Consider the following 18,011-nt stretch of genomic DNA (forward strand, 5'->3'; position numbering starts at 1 on the left):
ATGAAGGTACTTTTTTCCACCTTTGGTGGACGTGCCCAAAGATCAAGGCCTTCTGGGAAATGATATATAATGAACTAAAAAAGGTATTGAAATATACTTTCTTGAAGAAACCAGAGGCCTTCCTCTTGGGCATGGTCGGCCAATTGGTGCGAAGGGAAGACAGGAATTTCTTTATGTATGCGACAGCAGCGGCAAGAATACTTATTGGGAAATACTGGAAGACACAAGAATTGCCTACCCGAGAAGAATGGCAGAGAAAAGTGATAGACTATATGGAACTGGCTGAGATGACCGGCAGAATTCGAGATCAGGAAGAAGGGTCGATGGAAGAAGATTGGAAAAAATTTAAAATATATCTTCAGAAATACTGTAATATAAAAGAATGTTAGAAAAGGTTGGAGAAGAATATTAGACCGTATTGGCAGACAGAGTATAATGGAATAAGTAAATATGAAGTGTAAAATAAAGATAGAGGAGAATTAAATACTTTCGAATGTTAAAATAAGTAAATGGAAAGAAGGTTAGAAGGATTTGCTGGAGATACGATTCAAACTAGAATACAAAGCAGAGAGGTGAGAGGAAGTCACGGAAATAAGTAAATGGGAAAACGGTTTTAAAGGTTTAATTTGATTTTTTGTTACCTTTTTATGGTGATTTTTTGTCTTTTGTATTTTTCTTTTGTATTGTTTGTTTTTTGTATAAGATGTATGTGATTTGTTTTTCTTTTTCTACTTTTTTCTTTCTCTGTAATTTTTAAAATTGGAATAAATATTTTTTTTAAAAAAAAAGAGAAATACAAGCTGCAGAGGAATTCCTGGGCCAGCCTATGCAAAACAACTTGGCCAAGCTGGGACCGTTAAGAAACAATAGAGCAGGGGTTGGCAACCTAAGGCCTGTGGGCCACAAGCAGCCCACGGGTGTCGTTTAACCGGCCCCCGAGCTACCCCTGAACCAAGCTGCCTGCTTGGCACGTCCCCACGTGTGGTGCTAAACCGGCGTAGCGCAGCGCGGGTACTCGCCTCTGCAGCTCTGGAAATTGCGCATGCGCAGACGCCAAAAATCGCATCTGTGCAGACACAGACACTGGAAATCGTGGGTGCGCATGCTCAAGCCCACGGAGGAATCTCTGCTGGAGTGAACTGGCTGAGGCGAGGTAAACCTTGCCGACTCCTACAATAGGGGGTCATTGAGGTCCCTTGGCAATGCAAGAGAGCTGTTCTTCCCCCCTTGCCCTGAGGTGTGAACAGAGACTGGGGGGGTTGGAAGGTTGCCAGGGTAACTGGGTGTGGTGCCACAGGAAACAAGAGTCTTTAGCAAGGTGTGCTGGGAAGAGGAAAGGGAGAGAAGAAAGACTGGGATCCATCTTGGGCAGGCTGGCTGAAGGCTGTCTGGGAGAGATGCCTTGGACTGCTGTGGGGGACAAGCCCCTCTTGAAATGACCATGTTGTAAGATCTGGACTCCTTGCATGCAGACTGAAGGTGTAAATAGGTGAATAAACTGTATTTCTTAAAGCTACGACAGTCTCCACCATGTTTAGAGGGCCATAGGTACTAACCATCCCAGATATATGCCATTTTCATCATAAGCTCATGGCTAAAAAGAACCCACAGGTAAGGAGGCAAAACCCTGGTTTTCCACTCCCAACAGTCATTTTTACGGCCACTGAACAGACACATTTCCACAACGGGTTGTGTTTGGGGTCAACCCCCCCTAAATATTTCTTGTCTTTCTGAAGATGGGTTTTATGTTCAAGCCTGCTGACACCTACACCTCCTCTTGCATGGCTGGTGTCATTTGGGGGTACATAAGCAGTGGCACTCACAACCTGCTGCAAAATCGACCTGTAACTCAGTGGTAAATTTCCTGCTTTGCATGCAGAGGGTCCCAGGTTCAAGTCCTGACATCTCCAGGAAGGGCTGAGCATGAATTGTGAAGAGGCAATCAGTGCGGACAGTACTGAGTTGGATGGACAAATGGTCTGACTCCTGTAAGATAGCTTCCTATGTTCCAGTGATGGCGTGATGCCCTTCTGCTAAACTATCTTTGAAGGTCAAACTATGGAACAAAACAGGACTATTGATTTTAGGTTGCAGGAGGGACGGACCTGTCTCACTCACTTTTAATATTTCTACAGTGCCTGCTGGTTTTGTGAGCTTCATTGTTCCCTCTAATAGGGAACTCCATGGGTGCGTGCCAACATGATTGTAGTCCTAAACAAAGCCACTTTTATAGGGTTACCAGACGTCCCCGTTTCCCGGGGACAGTCCCCGGATTTGCGAATAAGTCCCCGGGCAAATTCCATCCCAGGAATGTCCCCGGATTTCATCTAATGTCCCCGGGAAATGCAGCAGCGGCAGTCTCAGCAGCCCGGAGCAGTTGGCTCTGGCTGGCTTCAGGAGCTGCTCAGAAGTCCCCATATGATGGTGGTGCAAGGGATCTCAGATGCAGCTTCCGGGCTGCCTCCACCTTCCCTGACCCTGGCAACTAAACTGTGATGGGAGGCTTCATGCTGCCTATCGGAGCAGCCTCCCAACTCCTACTTGCATGCAAGCAGGAGAGGGCAGGGATCTCTCAGTTAGGCAACGGGAAGCCTCCCTTCCCAGCTGAGAGATCCCTGCCCCTTCCTGCTTGCACGAAAGTAGGAATGGGATTGGGGCTGCTCCATTGAAAAGGGAGGCATTGCACTGCCTGAGAGATCCCTGCCCCCTCCTGCTTGCACACAAGTAGGAGTTAGGATGGGGCTGCTCCAAAATCCAGTGTGAAGCCTCCCTTTCCAGCTGAGGGTTCACTGCCCTTTCCTGTTTGCACACAAGTAGGAATGGGATTGGGGCTGCTCCGATGGAAAGGGAGGCATCGTGTTGCCCGAACCTCACCACAGCCGCCGCTCTCGGCTCTCCTTCTCCGCCTTCCATGCCTGACCCACCGCACATCACTTCCCCACCACCACCGCCCAAAACCCACAACTCAGGGGCTGCCCAGGCTCAGGGAGAAAGGCGACAGAAGCCTCAGAGGAAGGGGAAACATGGCGGTTGAGGTCAAGGTGGCGGCTGCCCCTCTGCCACCGCCATCGCTGCAGCATCAATGTCCCGGACATGTAGTATTGATTGATTGATTGTGTCCACGGAGTCATTGAAAAAAATCTGGTAACCTTACACTTGGAAAGGAATGAGGGGGTATTAGCATGTTGGGGAGAAAGCCAAGCTTTGCAGAAGTGTAAAAAATATTTTGCCAAGACAGGGGGGACGGGAGCAAAACTGTGGAATAACCATCCTCATATGAGCAACATGCTAAAGTCGAATTAATGCATGAAGGAGTTAATACCATGGAGCAAGCTGTTGCTGCCAGGCTTAGCTATGTCACTTCCCTTACCTTGGGAGCAATTAGGAAATAAGTCTGCTGTTCCTCCCAGTCTACCTGAGAAACTAGTTGCTCCAGCTCAGCTGCATGGCTCTCACCAGCCGCTCTTGAGTTTCACTGCCTGTGCAACTTTTCTGACTGATGTATGGAAAAGCACATGAACCAGACATTTGAAGAGTTTGTAAGTAAACCCATTTTTAACTTACCAAACATGTAGTCTTTTCCTTTTGGGGGGGGAAGAGGGAAATTTTGGGATTCACTTGGAAGTGAATATTTTACAGGTCCAACAGCCTATATTTCCACTCTTTCCTTTGCTGCATATTTTGTGACTTTAAATCTCTGCTGGGCTTCTCTCACTAATGAGTGCTTGTCCCATACTTTGGTCTGGGCATCTAGGAGTTATCCTACACACACACACACATACACATACACACATACACCATGGTACCTCTGGTACCGTTCTGGAGGCCCATTCGTAACATGAAAAGCGCGCAACCCGCAGCGGCGCATCTGTGCACACACGGGTTGCGATTCGCCGCTTCTGCACATGCGTGCGACATAATTTTGTGCTTCTGCGCGTGCGCGAGCGGTGAAATCCGGAAGTAACCCTTTCTGGTACTTCCAGGTCACCGCAGGATGTAACCTGAAAGAACATAACATGAAGCGGACGTAACATGAGGTAGGACTGTATATATATATATATATATATATATATATATATATATGGTGGTACCTCAGGTTAAGTACTGTCAGGGGTTCAGGGACAGAGGCACAGGGTAGGCAGGAGATGGAGAGCGATGGGGATGAATCCCAGGACAGCGAGGAAGAGGATGACAATGACTCAAGAGATTCCATGAGTCTTTCCAGCGAATCAGAGGATTCCCAGAAGGGGGCGCCGGTGGTCAAGGCCAGGGGAGCCCCAGGGGGGACGTGTCAGGAGCAGGGGGCCAGCGGGGGATCCCAAAGTGGCAGCTGGGCGTCAGGACCAGCCTCCCCGCCAGAGTGCAGCGAAGGGGGTGGAGGTTTCAGTGTATCAGGGGAAGCAGCTCCGGCAGCAGAGAAGGGAGGGAGGTCGGAGCAAGCCACCCTCCCGGAAGGGGAGGGGAGTAGTGAAGGGAGTAGTGTAGCTGTTAAAAGGAAGGTTAGAGGTTGGGCGCGCTCGCCAAGTTCAAATGTAGAGGCGCGCGGAAGTACAGGGAGCCCGGAGGAGGGGCCAGGTCCCAAAGCCCGCAGGAGGGGGCAAGAGCAGTCTGGGGATTCCGCGTCAGAGGAATCCAGGAGGGGCGAAACCCCAGCGGGCAGGAAGACCCTGCGGAAAAGGAAAGAGAGAAAGAGGTGGAGCAGCGCAAGCCTCTTAAACTGGTGCAGGGGAGGGACTGATTCAGAGGGGACTTCAGCGGTCTAAGCGTAACAGACGTAGGGCTGCGCGCCTCGGATGTGAAGCAAACAATGAACTGCAATAAACACTTTTGTATATAAGAAGAGATAGGCGTTGGTCTTTTGTGAGCTGAGACTTGAGGCAGCCCTGACAAGTACTTAATTCGTTCCGGAGGTCTGTACTTAACCTGAAACTGTTCTTAACCTGAAGCACCACTTTAGCTAATGGGGCCTCCTGCGGCTGCCGCACTGCTGGAGCACGATTTCTGTTCTCATCCTGAAGCAAAGTTCTTAACCTGAAGCACTATTTCTGGGCAACCTGAAGCGGATTTAACCTGAAGTGTATGTAACCACTGTGTGTGTGTGTGTGTGTGTGTGTGTGTATATATATATACACACCAACTGAAGGGACGCGGGTGGTGCTGTGGGTTAAACCGCAGAGCCTAGGGCTTGCTGATCAGAAGGTCGGCGGTTCGAATCCCCGCCACGGGGTGAGCTCCTGTTGCTCGATCCCTGCTCCTGCCAACCTAGCAGTTCGAAAGCACGTCAAAGTGCAAGTAGATAAATAGGTACCACTCCGGCGGGAAGGTAAACGGCGTTTCCGTGGGCTGCTCTGGTTCGCCAGAAGCGGCTTAGTCATGCTGGCCACATGACCCGGAAGCTGTACGCCGGCTCCCTCGGCCAATAAAGCGAGATGAGCGCCGCAACCCCAGAGTCGTCCGCAACTGGACCTCATGGTCAGGGGTCCCTTTACCTTTACCAACTGAAACAAAGTGGGCAACGCAGCCTCTTTCCCCAAAACCACTTGAATGTCTGCTATGGGGAAATGATGGTAAAATAGGGAACGGAAAGGGGTGTGTGGAATGGAATATCTTAGTGAAGGGCAAGGTTGGCTGGCAGCTGAACAGAAAAAAATCACTGAAATGATTTGATTTCAGCAAGGCATTCGACAAGGTGCCCCATGATATTCTTGTAAAGAAGCTGGTAAAATGTGGTCTTGACTATGCTACCACTCAGTGGATTTGTAACTGGCTGACTGACCGAACCCAAGGGGTGCTCATCAATGGTTCCTCTTCATCCTGGAGAAGAGTGACTAGTGGGGTGCCACAGGGTTCTGTCTTGGGCCCGGTCTTATTCAACATCTTTATCAACGACTTGGATGATGGACTCAAGGGCATCCTGATCAAATTTGCAGATGACACCAAACTGGGAGGGGTGGCTAACACCCCAGAGGACAGGATCACACTTCAAAACGACCTTGACAGATTAGAGAACTGGGCCAAAACAAACAAGATGAATTTTAACAGGGAGAAATGTAAAGTATTGCACTTGGGCAAAAAAAATGAGAGGCACAAATACAAGATGGGTGACACCTGGCTTGAGAGCAGTACATGTGAAAAGGATCTAGGAGTCTTGGTTGACCACAAACTTGACATGAGCCAACAGTGTGATGCGGCAGCTAAAAAAGCCAATGCAATTCTGGGCTGCATCAATAGGAGTATAGCATCTAGATCAAGGGAAGTAATAGTGCCACTGTATTCTGCTCTGGTCAGACCTCACCTGGCGTACTGTGTCCAGTTCTGGGCACCACAGTTCAAGAAGGACACTGACAAACTGGAACGTGTCCAGAGGAGGGCAACCAAAATGGTCAAAGGCCTGGAAACGATGCCTTATGAGGAACGGCTAAGGGAGCTGGGCATGTTTAGCCTGGAGAAGAGGAGGTTAAGGGGTGATATGATAGCCATGTTCAAATATATAAAAGGATGTCACATAGAGGAGGGAGAAAGGTTGTTTTCTGCTGCTCCAGAGAAGCGGACACGGAGCAATGGATCCAAACTCCAAGAAAGAAGATTCCACCTAAACATTAGGAAGAACTTCCTGACAGTAAGAGCTGTTCGACAGTGGAATTTGCTGCCCAGGAGTGTGGTGGAGTCTCCTTCTTTGGAGGTCTTTAAGCAGAGGCTTGACAACCATATGTCAGGAGTGCTCTGATGGTGTTTCCTGCTTGGCAGGGGGTTGGACTCGATGGCCCTTGTGGTCTCTTCCAACTCTATGATTCTATGATTCTATGAAATGTTTTGTTACATAATCGAAGGAGCAGCAACGAATGTCTGCCACAGGCTATGAGAAGCAAGGACCATCAATGGCCTGAGAGAGCTGTTGGGGCAGCTCCTCCGCCATCTTCCCTAGAGCTCCATGTGACCTGAGGGAAGTCAGAAATGGAGGGTAACACAGTTGGCCTGAGGGGATTCTTGTCACTCTACATTTTATAGGATGTATTCGTTTTTGTGTTTTTCACGGTAAATCACCTGGATGCCTTGGCAGAAAGGCAGTCCGTAACCCCAATAAAATGTACCGTATTTTTCCATCTATAAGACGCTCCATATATAAGGCACCCCCTATTTTGGGGGACTCCGATTTAAGAAAAGAGGGGAAGATCTATCTGTGTATAAGACGCCCCCCAATTTCGGACATTATTTTTTTTGGGGGGGGGGAAACCTAGTCTTATACACAGAAAAATACTGTATATCAACGGGCCGGAAAAGGCTCTGTCTAGGCCCAGAAAACATGGCGGACACTTCCTCACGCTTTCTCTCACTGAGGTAGACAGGCAGGACGCTGATCCAAACAGAGAGCCCCCTGCCTTGACTGGAAATAATGGAAATAATAATAATAATAATAATAATTAGAAACTCAAGAGAATTTGCTTTAATGAGGGCCTGCGTCATGTGATGCGAACAACTTCCCACCCCACCCCTCATGGTCGTTTTTTCTTTTTCTTCTTCTTTTGGTATGTTTTTTGTCCCACAACACAGGTTTCCACTTGAGGAGAACTGGGGTTGGAATGGGAGACCGGGGTGCGAGGGGAGAGAGAGAGAGAGAGAGAGAGAGAGAGAGAGAGAGAGAGATGTACGAATGCTAGATAGCTGGAAGGGTTGGCGAATCTACAGCGCTTATATAACATAGTACAGCGGACAGTTCCATCTCCGGGGGTCTCGAGGAAGGGAAGGCTGGCCGAGAAGCCCCCTTTTCCGCCGCCACCCTCGCGGCCGCCTCGGCCTTCACCCGGACCCCTCCCTCCCCGTCCCTCATCACTTTCGCCGGCCGATCTGCGCCATCAGTTGAGCGTTGGCCTCCGCCTTGGCCCTCATGTTCTTGGCCTTGGCGATGCTAAAGAGGATGTTCATGATGTTGGTGGGGACATCAAGCGAGAGGGTGACCTTCGAGCGCCGGTCGCCCTTCGCCGGTACACCTTGGTACACCTTGCCTTTCCCTTGCGCCTGGGCAAGGTATCGGTAGCGGGTGACGGCCGGGAACGTCCTTTTGTCCTTGTCCTCCTCGGCTTCCTCTTGGGTGTCCTCCAAGGAGAGGTCTTCTTCGGCCACCCGTGGGTACTTGAAGCTCCTCTTGCCCAGGATGGAGTTCTCGCCCGGGAGACCTTTCCGAGCCTCGGACAGGGCCGTGTCGACGCAGCCAAAGATGGACTCAGCCTTGTACAACTTGAGCGAGAGGCTCGTCCGTGCGGCAAAGAGGATCAGGAAGAGGATGAGGAGCCTGGGGCGAGTCATCGTCCTGGAGGCCCTGCGCCACAAGGAAGGGAGAGAGGCACATCAGTTTGGGGACAATAATAATAATAATTTTTTATTTATACCCTGCCCATCTGGCTGGGCTTCCCCAGCCCCTCTGGGCGGCTTCCCACCAAATATTAAAATACCGTAATACAGTGGTACCTCGGGTTAAGTACTTAATTCGTTCCGGAGGTCCGTACTGAACCTGAAACTGTTCTTAACCTGAAGCACCACTTTAGCTAATGGGGCCTCCCTCTGCCGCCGCACCACCAGAGCACGATTTCTGTTCTCATCCTGAAGCAAAGTTCTTAACCTGAGGTACTATTTCTGGGTTAGCGGAGTCTGTAACCTGAAGCGTATGTAACCTGAAGCGTATGTAACCGGAGGTACCACTGTAAATCAAACATTAAAGCTTCCCTAAACAGGGCTGCCTTCAGATGTCTTCTAAAAGTCCGATAATTGTTTTTCTCTTTGACATCTAGTGCGAGGGCATTCCACAGGGCGGGTGCCACCACCGAGAAGGCCCTCTGCCTGGTTCCCTGTAACTTGGCTTTTCGCAGTGAGGGAACCGCCAGAAGGCCCTCGGTGCTGGACCTCAGTGTCCGGGCAGAACGATGGGGGTGGAGACGCCCTTCGGGTATACTGGGCTGAGGCCGTTTAGGGCTTTCAAGGTCAGCACCAACACTTTGAATTGTGCTCAGAAACGTACTGGGAGCCAATGTAGGTCTTGCAATGGATGGACACAGTGCAAATCTGTTGAGGGCTGACGGCGAGAGAACATGAATGGACGAATACAGACAAGGGGATTTCGACTGGATCCATGATCAGGAAGGATGGGCGGATGGGGCTGTTTTTGTTTCTCTCCGCTTTTCATCCTTCCCTTCATAAGATCGGCCTGCCCCGTTTCCACACGGAAAGCCCCCGTTAAAATGTGTATCCTATTGCATGAGGTCTCCTTCTTTGGAGGTCTTTAAGCAGAGGCTTGACAACCATATGTCAGGAGTGCTCTGATGGTGTTTCCTGCTTGGCAGGGGGTTGGACTCGATGGCCCTTGTGGTCTCTTCCAACTCTATGATTCTATGATTCTATGAGACTTTCTCCTAATATGCAATTTTTTTCTATGCAAATTTGTTCAGTACAGTACATGCATTTTTTAAAAAGCAGTTTGTTCTAACATTAGCATTTTTGTACCCTCTGGCACCTTGAAGCCAGAATGCAGAACGCCATCTTTGCGGACGCCATCTTCCCATTCTTATGGTGGCCATTTTGGTAACCATGACCTTGTGCAAATTTGCACCGTGGTTCCCTCCAAAAGCGCTTTCCCCAGGCATGACGCCCAAAAATGTGCATTTTGGAGCATCGCGTGAGATCGCGGCCCAGGAAAAGTGCTTTATTCGGGGGGAAATTGTGCCATGAAATCACGCAAGAGCAACCAAAATGGCCACCATTCTCTCACGAAAAAAAAAAGGATGTCCAGTTTTTTCGGGACACTTGTAAAATATGCATTTTTGTATGCTCCCACCTCAGAATATACAGGACTGCAGCCAACTAAGAATAGGAACAGACCCACTGAAATTTATTCCCCCAAGTTATTTTGTTTGTTTGTTTATTACATTTATATGCCACCTTCAAGGTGGGATTTGGGGTTCTTGCCCTCCTCATTTAATCCCACAATAGCCCTGTGAGGTAGGTTAGGTTGAGAGGTCACCATGTGAGTTTTATGCTGAGTAGAGATTTGAACCCTGGTCTACCACTTCCTAGTCTGACACTCTAACCACTGCCCCTCACTGTCTCTCTCCTCACCATTAATTTAAACGGGTATACTCTGTGTAGATCTCACATTGGAGATGGTTGGATGTACTTTCTTCTAGCACACTCCCATTCTTTGGCTGGGGAGCTGCAGAGCAAAATTAGAAGAAGAATGAATTTCAAAAAATATATACATATTGGCTTGTATGTATGTTCAATACGTTCAGGATGTGCAAAATTGGTGGGTTCACATGAAAACGCCAACCAAACGGATCTCTTCCTCACTACTTAACTATCCGTCCTTTTTACCGTATCGCCGAAATAGTCCTCTCAATACAAGATAACACTTTAAAAAACAAGTTTCTTTTCTTCTTTTTAAAACCCCACAATTGCTCACATTTTACATTCTAACACGACAACAATTTTTTCCCCATTTAAGTATATACATTATTCATCTTTCACATTAGTGGGAAGTAATTTGAGCTTTTGATAACAGGAAACCCGAGAACAAAGGAATGTTCTTAAGTGTTCCTGGTTTTTGGAAAGGAACAACTCAGGAACGCAATATCTCAAGGACCACCTCTCGCCTTATGAACTGACTTGGACCCTGTGATCATCATGCGAGGCTCTTCTTCGTGTTGCTCCTTCATGAGAAATCTGGAGTTTGGCAACATGAGAACGGGGCCTTTTTAGCGGCGGCCCCCTGTTTGTGGAATGCTGTCCCCAGCGAGGCTCACCTGTCACCTTCATTATATATCTTATATTATCATTATATTATCAATATGTTATGCATTTCGTGTTTTGTATTGTAAGCTGCCCTGTGATTTTTGGATGAAGGGTGGTTTATTTCAGGGGTCAGCAAACGTTTTTCAGCAGGGGGCTGGTCCACTGCCCCTCAGACCTTGTGGGGAGCCGGACTATATTTTTTGGGGGGGAAAGTGAACGAATTCCTATGCCCCACAAATAACCCAGAGATGCATTTTAAATAAAAGGACACATTCTACTCATGTAAAAACACGCTGATTTCTGGACCGTCCGCGGGCCGGATTTAGAAGGCAATTGGGCCGGATTCGGCCCCGGGCCTTAGTTTGCCTACCCACCGTCTATTTAAATAAGGAAGGAAGTTGTGGGTATTAGGCTCCACCTAGTGGCCATAACTGAGAACAGCAATCTATACCAATGAGCCATTCAGAAAACAGTAAATTTGCTTTTGCTGGGAATAAGGGAGCTAAGTAGAATCTGCTTCATGAGTCCTGATGTGTGTGCAGAAAGTTCCCCTCAACTGTGGAAGAGCAGTCAAACATATGAAGCCTGCCCCAACACATACTCCTCACCAGGGCTATTTTTCTAGAAAAACAGCTGCCAGAACTCACCATGAACTCACCCTCGTTCTCCTATCATGGCAATGGCACCCACCCAAGAAGTGCTGGAACTGAGTTCTGGTGAATTTCGGCTGGGAAAACTCCCCAAACCCTGCTCCTCACTCATCACCCTCCTGCGATATGAAATGGCACAATTCCTGGAGAAGTTTTGATACTTAGGAACACAGAAAGTTGCTTTGTACTGAGTCAGACCCCTGGGTCCATCAAGCTCAGTATTAGCTAGACGTTGAAGCTTAAGGCGTAAGAACATGTTGCAGGAATTTATGTATAGGTTGGGGGGGGGGGTTGCCCCTCCAGCAGATATCATGCACATGCAGCCCACTACCAAAATCAGCACAGTCACTTTTGTGACTTGTCCCCACAAAACATTTCATCACCGTTTCTTCCTATCTATTCAAAGGGCCTTTGCTGCAATACCAAATGTAAGAATTCACTGATAAATGTATCTATGTACTGGCTCACTAGGAAGACTTCAGAAATTCATATAGACATGTGAGCTCAGCTACTCAGCAGCCCCTCTGCCTGAGTGATAATCCCTGGCATCCTGATACCTGAGTGCCAGACAGGTAGCCATTCCAGAAAGAACAAACCCAGATGAAGACAAAAGGGTGTGATTAACTTGGCAGGGAAATGTAAGTATCTCTTTTGTTCCACTTGATGGGTGTTTGGTGGAGGGCAAGGGGAACCATGGGGCAGGGTCCAGGATGCTCAGATTCCTGCCACCAGACCTCCCCTTTCATGATGTATTAGTAATGTAGTTTGGAGGGTGTAACATGGGGATTAGCAGCTAATAAAAGTTTGGGGGCTCTTTTGTTCGGGGCTTCCATCTTGTTCCACCTTGTGGCAGGTGGGAGTCCTGTTGCGACAGTCTTCAATAAAGACCAAGCCTACTGACTGCTGTTTTGCTCTGGTATTCCTGGCTGGTGTCCTTGTTTTTTGTCCAAGGGAGCCCTCAGATTTCTTGGTTAACAAACATAAGGGCTCTTCTGGATTTAACCAACGGCCCATTTAGTCTAGCACTCTGTTCTCACATGCCATCATGACTGGTCACCATTTATAGCCTTAAATGTGTCAGGTATATTGAGGATCCCAGCACAATGTGTCTATGTAACAAAATATCGGTGCAGGAAGTTTGCAAGAATTGCTGAGAGAGACTCCTTCCTTGCCCCTCTTATAAGCAACATAAAAGCCGCTGTCACAATCGGCTTACTTATCAGTGCTATAAAAGGCAGACATCTTATAGCTGCCTTATATGAAAGTCAGACTATGGGTCCGAGTATTTATTGTCTAGGGACGAGGGTGGTGCTGTGGGTTAAACCACAGAGCCTTGGACTTGCCGATCAGAAGGTCGGCGGTTCAAATCCCCGCAACGGGGTGAGCTCGGTCCCATTGCTCGGTCCCTGCTCCTGCCAACCTAGCAAGGACCGAGAAAGCACGTCAAAGTGCAAGTAGATAAATAGGTACCGCTCTGGCGGGAAGGTAAATGGCGTTCCATGTGCTGCTCTGGTTTGCCAGAAGCGGCTTAGTCCTGCTGGCCACATGACCCGGAAGCTGTACGCCGGCTCCCTCAGCCAGTAAAGCGAGATGAGCGCTGCAACCCCAGAGTTGGTCACAACTGGACCTAATGGTCAGAGGTCCCTTTACCTTTACCTTTATTTATTGTCTAACACTGATCAGCAATGCACACTTCGTTGCTTTATACCGGCTTTGCAATGTGTTCACTTTCAACCGTTAGCCTCTATAAATTCTTTATCCACCTTGCAGTAGAGAATTATTCATTGCTATGTATTTTATAATGTATGATCGTGTTGCTAGGGATGGTGTGCACTTAAAAAACCCAACCCAAAACATCTGAAAATACTACTGCCATACAGTGGCGGCTGCTTATGTGATTGTTGCCATGCGATTGCGTCGGAAAGTTTATGATATTTTTTGCGAATTGCCATATTTTAATCGATAGTTTGATTCATGCAGACTTTAAATGTTCATACAAATAAAGTCGTGCTGTTTGCTGGATTGCTTTGCAAACGATTTAGAATTTGATTAAGAACATAGGAATCTGTGCCACTGAGTTCCAGCCCCTTCCCAAAGGAAAACCACCAAATATAGGTTATTGACCCAACAAGGTTTCTAATATGACATCAGCTCTGTCGCTCACAAGCCAGCTTCCTTAACCACCCTGCTTTCGAATCTTCTCCCTCGACAGAACATCTTGAGCACCCTCAAAGCTTTTAAATTCTCACCAGCTCTCTACTCATCCTAAAATCTCCTCTCCTCACTATCCCCTCCCTTCTTTTTGGAATTCCTCGTTTGAATGAAAGCATAGGAAAACCCCCCCCCCCCACTTCTTGTTTCATGGAATCTTAAGGACAATAAATCCCAGCTTTGTACTCAGTCAGGCTGCAGAAAGAGAGACAGAAGCTTCTGAAAGAGTGGAAGGCTGTACAGTGGTACCTCAGGTTAAGTACTTAATTCGTTCCGGAGGTATGTTCTTAACCTGAAACTGTTCTTAACCTGAAGCACCACTTTAGCTAATGGGGCCTCCTGCTGCCGCCACGCCGCCGGAGCACAATTTCTGTTCTCATCCTGAAGCAAAGTTCTTAACCCCTAGGTAATATTTCTGGCTTAGCAGAGTCTGTAACCTGAAGTGTATTTAACCTGAAGCATATGTAACCCGAGGCACCACTGTACTGCAGAAGAGAAAGCATAGTTTGAGCATGGATCTAGGAGTCTTGGTTGACCACAAACTTGACATGAGCCAACAGTGTGACGCGGCAGCTAAAAAAGCCAATGCAATTCTGGGCTGCATCAATAGGAGTATAGCATCTAGATCAAGGGAAGTAATAGTGCCACTGTATTCTGCTCTGGTCAGACCTCACCTGGAGTACTGTGTCCTGTTCTGGGCACCACAGTTCAAGAAGGACACTGACAAACTGGAACGTGTCCAGAGGAGGGCAACCAAAATGGTCAAAGGCCTGGAAACGATGCCTTATGAGGAACGGCTAAGGGAGCTGGGCATGTTTAGCCTGGAGAAGAGGAGGTTAAGGGGTGATATGATAGCCATGTTCAAATATATAAAAGGATGTCACATAGAGGAGGGAGAAAGGTTGTTTTCTGCTGCTCCAGAGAAGCGGACACGGAGCAATGGATCCAAAGTACAAGAAAGAAGATTCCACCTAAACATTAGGAAGAACTTCCTGACAGTAAGAGCTGTTCGACAGTGGAATTTGCTGCCCAGGAGTGTGGTGGAGTCTCCTTCTTTGGAGGTCTTTAAGCAGAGGCTTGACAACCATATGTCAGGAGTGCTATGATGGTGTTTCCTGCTTGGCAGGGGGTTGGACTCGATGGCCCTTGTGGTCTCTTCCAACTCTATGATTCTATGAGCACACTTATTTTCTTTTGCCCTGCTGGGTAATTAAAAGTGGAGAAGACAAAATAAGCCTGAGGAATGAGGATCCTCCTTCTTCCCACTGCCCCACAATAAGTAGGTTTACTTTGACTCTGTCGGAGAGAGATTAAAGAAATTCTACAGGGACATCTGCTAGATTGGATCAAAGGTCTACCTAATAATAATAATAATAATAATAATAATAATAATAAAATTTTATTTATACCCCGCCCTTCCCTGTTCAGAAAACTGGGCTCAGGGCGGCTAACAACAAATTTAAAACACTTAATTGATACGACAAAAAACAGCTTAAAATACAGTATAAAACGTGAATAACAATAAATTCAGAATTCAAAAATCAGTTTAGGGGGGAAATCCATCCAATAAACATTGGATGACCACCAGGGCTAGCTAGCTAGTCATAGGAAGGTGTTTTATGCCAGACCAATTATGCAGCTAGTTCAGTACTGACTGCATTGACTGCCAGTGGCTCTACAAGGTTTCAGACCAGGGATATTCCCAGCCCCACCTGGAGATGTTGGGAGTTGAACTTAGGACCAGTTGGAAAAAGATTTGGCAAAGTGCATCTTTACAGTAGACACGTACTCCACTGGGAATCCTCCAAGCTATCGCCATCTCCAGCCCCTGCCCAGCAACTAGTCCTTGCATGAACACGTTCACAGGAAATCATTTTAGCCTCCGTGCCTAATGCCAACTGATAGATCTATGTGGGTTTATCCATAGTCCATTAGAAGCCTTTCAGATCTGGTGGCTCTGGCCAAAGTGGCCGTGAACCCACAAGCCAGCGATGCTTTTGCAGCAGAGATTGAGGAGTCTGTGACTCTAGGGATGCTGCTAGGCTACTGTTCCATTCACCCCATTGGCTGTGCTGGCTGGTGCTGATGAGAGTTGGAGCACAGCAAGATCTGGAAGACGAGAACTTCCCCATCCCTGCACTGCAGTGAAAGAAAGGTCCTTTCCTTGCGTCTGCCCTGATTCGAACACAGGTCCGTTCCGTTGGGTGGTCCTTGAGGTCTAGTGTTGCAGGCAAGGAAGGAAAACTCATTCCTCTCTCTGTCCCTCTCTCTGCTTTCTCCGAACTGCTATATCTTTTAAAAACTACAAAACCTCTAGCACAACCTTCAGCACACTGGTGCTCTCCAGGTATCTTGGACTACAACTCGCATGAGTTGGAGATTTGCACGTGGGCTAATGGGAATTGTAGTCTAAAGCATCGGAAGAGTGTCACACTGGGGGAGGCTTCTCCTCCTTAGTCCCGGCCACTCCCCATTTAAATGAATAAAGAAACTCAGATTCTGGGAATACTTATTCAAAACTGGCCAAAGAAGGTTGTGCAGGGTTCGGTCTGGAGGCAAACTTTCGGTGCTCCTTTGCATGGTCTGAGAATTCAAGGTGGCATCAAAACCTCATTGCCTCTGTTGTCTCTCTCCAGCAGTTTAGCCATGAAACGTTGTGCTCGTTCTTTTTCAAAAAAACCCAACAACCAGCAAGCCAACCCTGCAAGACTGGTTTGACTGGGGATGACAGCTGGACCAAATGAAAAAGCACAAGTGCACTCTGAGAAACGATCTCTGATCGTCACATACAACCTTCAGCTGCCTTTTAGAAGAAATGCAAAGGAAACCTGGAAAATCTGAGAAGAGACAGCAGTGGGATGACACCATGGACAGCGATTGGCAGGGGGCGAAGGGACTTGTTCGTTTCCTATGCTAAGAGCATTGCAGGTGTGTTGAAGGCTAGAGAACCCACAGTCTCCCTAGACAGCTTCTTATTCCATTCATTACTGGATCACTTCGAGCAGACTTTGACAGGAACCAGAGAACCATAGAATTGTAGAGGTGGAAGGGACACCAATGGTCATCCAGTCCACCCCCAGCAAGGCAGGAATCTCAGCCTGTGGTCCCCTTCCAGTTTGAAACCACACCGGACCCTGCTTAGCTTTGCAAATGCGCTCGCAGTTTTAACAACCTGCTGTGGGCTCCTGCAGCACCCATTCATTTCAATGGGGGCAAGGGCATTCCCCATCAAACTGTCTTAACTTCTCCTGCATCTAATTTTTAACCCTAAATCCACCTGATTTCCTCCTGTTGCCACTTATCCTCAGTAGATAGCAACCATTCCCCCTCCAGCTGCCCCTTTAAAATATTATCAACCCCCCAAACCTTTCTTCTTTCTGGAGTTAAGCAACTTTCTTCCATCCTTTCTTATCACTTGCCTCTTGGAGCCATGATGATCTTTTAAACTATTTTTTTTGTTCTTGCCGGTGTCCGCTTCAGAAGAGAGTATAACGATTATTTATCGCACGAATCAAAGTCCACCTTCTAGGTGACCGATGTCGAAACTACACTTCAGCCCCAGAGATACTGCTTCTCTTAATACTCTTACATTAGTCTCCAGTATTAAAACCAACGCTTCCTTTATTTCCCCCCTCTTTTCTTTTTTACCTGCCTGGAAACTCTGCGACCTGCAAGGCACACTGGAGTATTAAATCTTTTTCCTTTCCGTTTTTTAAACATATTTATTTTGCAAGCAAAGTCTGCCCGTGCTTTCCCCCCTAAAAGAAGCAGGCTAACGAAATCCACTTACCTGCGATTCTGCTGTGTAGCTAGGAGAGTGTGAGTCCTCTCAGTCAGTGCTGCAAGGAAGCTGTCTCAGGACGAGAGAGACACATTAAACCTGAACTTCAATCCTTTTCCCTGGCTATGATTGTTGTTAAAGAGCTGGCAATATGGGGGTGTTTCCCCCCTCTTTTATTCTCTCTATGGAAACACCTCCTCTCCTCTCCTCCCCACCTCACTGCTTCTCTTCAGTATATATGGGGGAAAAATAAAGAGAGAGAGGAAGTGATCACGGGGTTTAAAGCATAAATCCAAAGAGGTAGGGATCTTATTAGGACATGATTTCATCTGAATGAAATCAGAAGAGCTGGCGACGTCACGGAACAGAGGCGCCCTCCCTGTTCCTGTTTTTTTTTGGGTGGGGGGGAAAGGTTGTTGCAACACCTTACGTCAATGGCCTTCAGACACAAGCCACCTTTAGCCCTAACCTACAGAGCCTAGGACTTGTCGATCAGAAGGTTGGCAGTTCGAATCCCCGCGACGGGGTGAGCTGCCGTTGCTTGGTCCCTGCTCCTGCCAACCTAGCAGTTCGAAAGCACGTCATAGTGC

General features: G+C 47.7%; 1 protein-coding gene across 1 annotated transcript; it reads right to left on the minus strand.

Annotated features, from left to right (window-relative positions):
• Positions 1 to 7,429: 7,429 nt before the first annotated feature.
• On the minus strand, positions 7,430 to 17,682 carry UCN3 (urocortin 3). Its single transcript, XM_081023334.1, has 2 exons — positions 17,431 to 17,682; positions 7,430 to 8,317 (listed from the first exon to the last, which is right to left on the minus strand). Exon 2 carries the CDS (start codon positions 8,302 to 8,304, stop codon positions 7,828 to 7,830), a length of 477 nt encoding a protein of 158 aa, XP_080879460.1. The 5' UTR covers positions 8,305 to 8,317; positions 17,431 to 17,682; the 3' UTR covers positions 7,430 to 7,827.
• Positions 17,683 to 18,011: the final 329 nt, after the last annotated feature.

The sequence above is a fragment of the Podarcis pityusensis genome (assembly GCF_964106645.2).
Source record: "Podarcis pityusensis genome assembly, chromosome: 10".
Taxonomy (NCBI): domain Eukaryota; kingdom Metazoa; phylum Chordata; class Lepidosauria; order Squamata; family Lacertidae; genus Podarcis; species Podarcis pityusensis.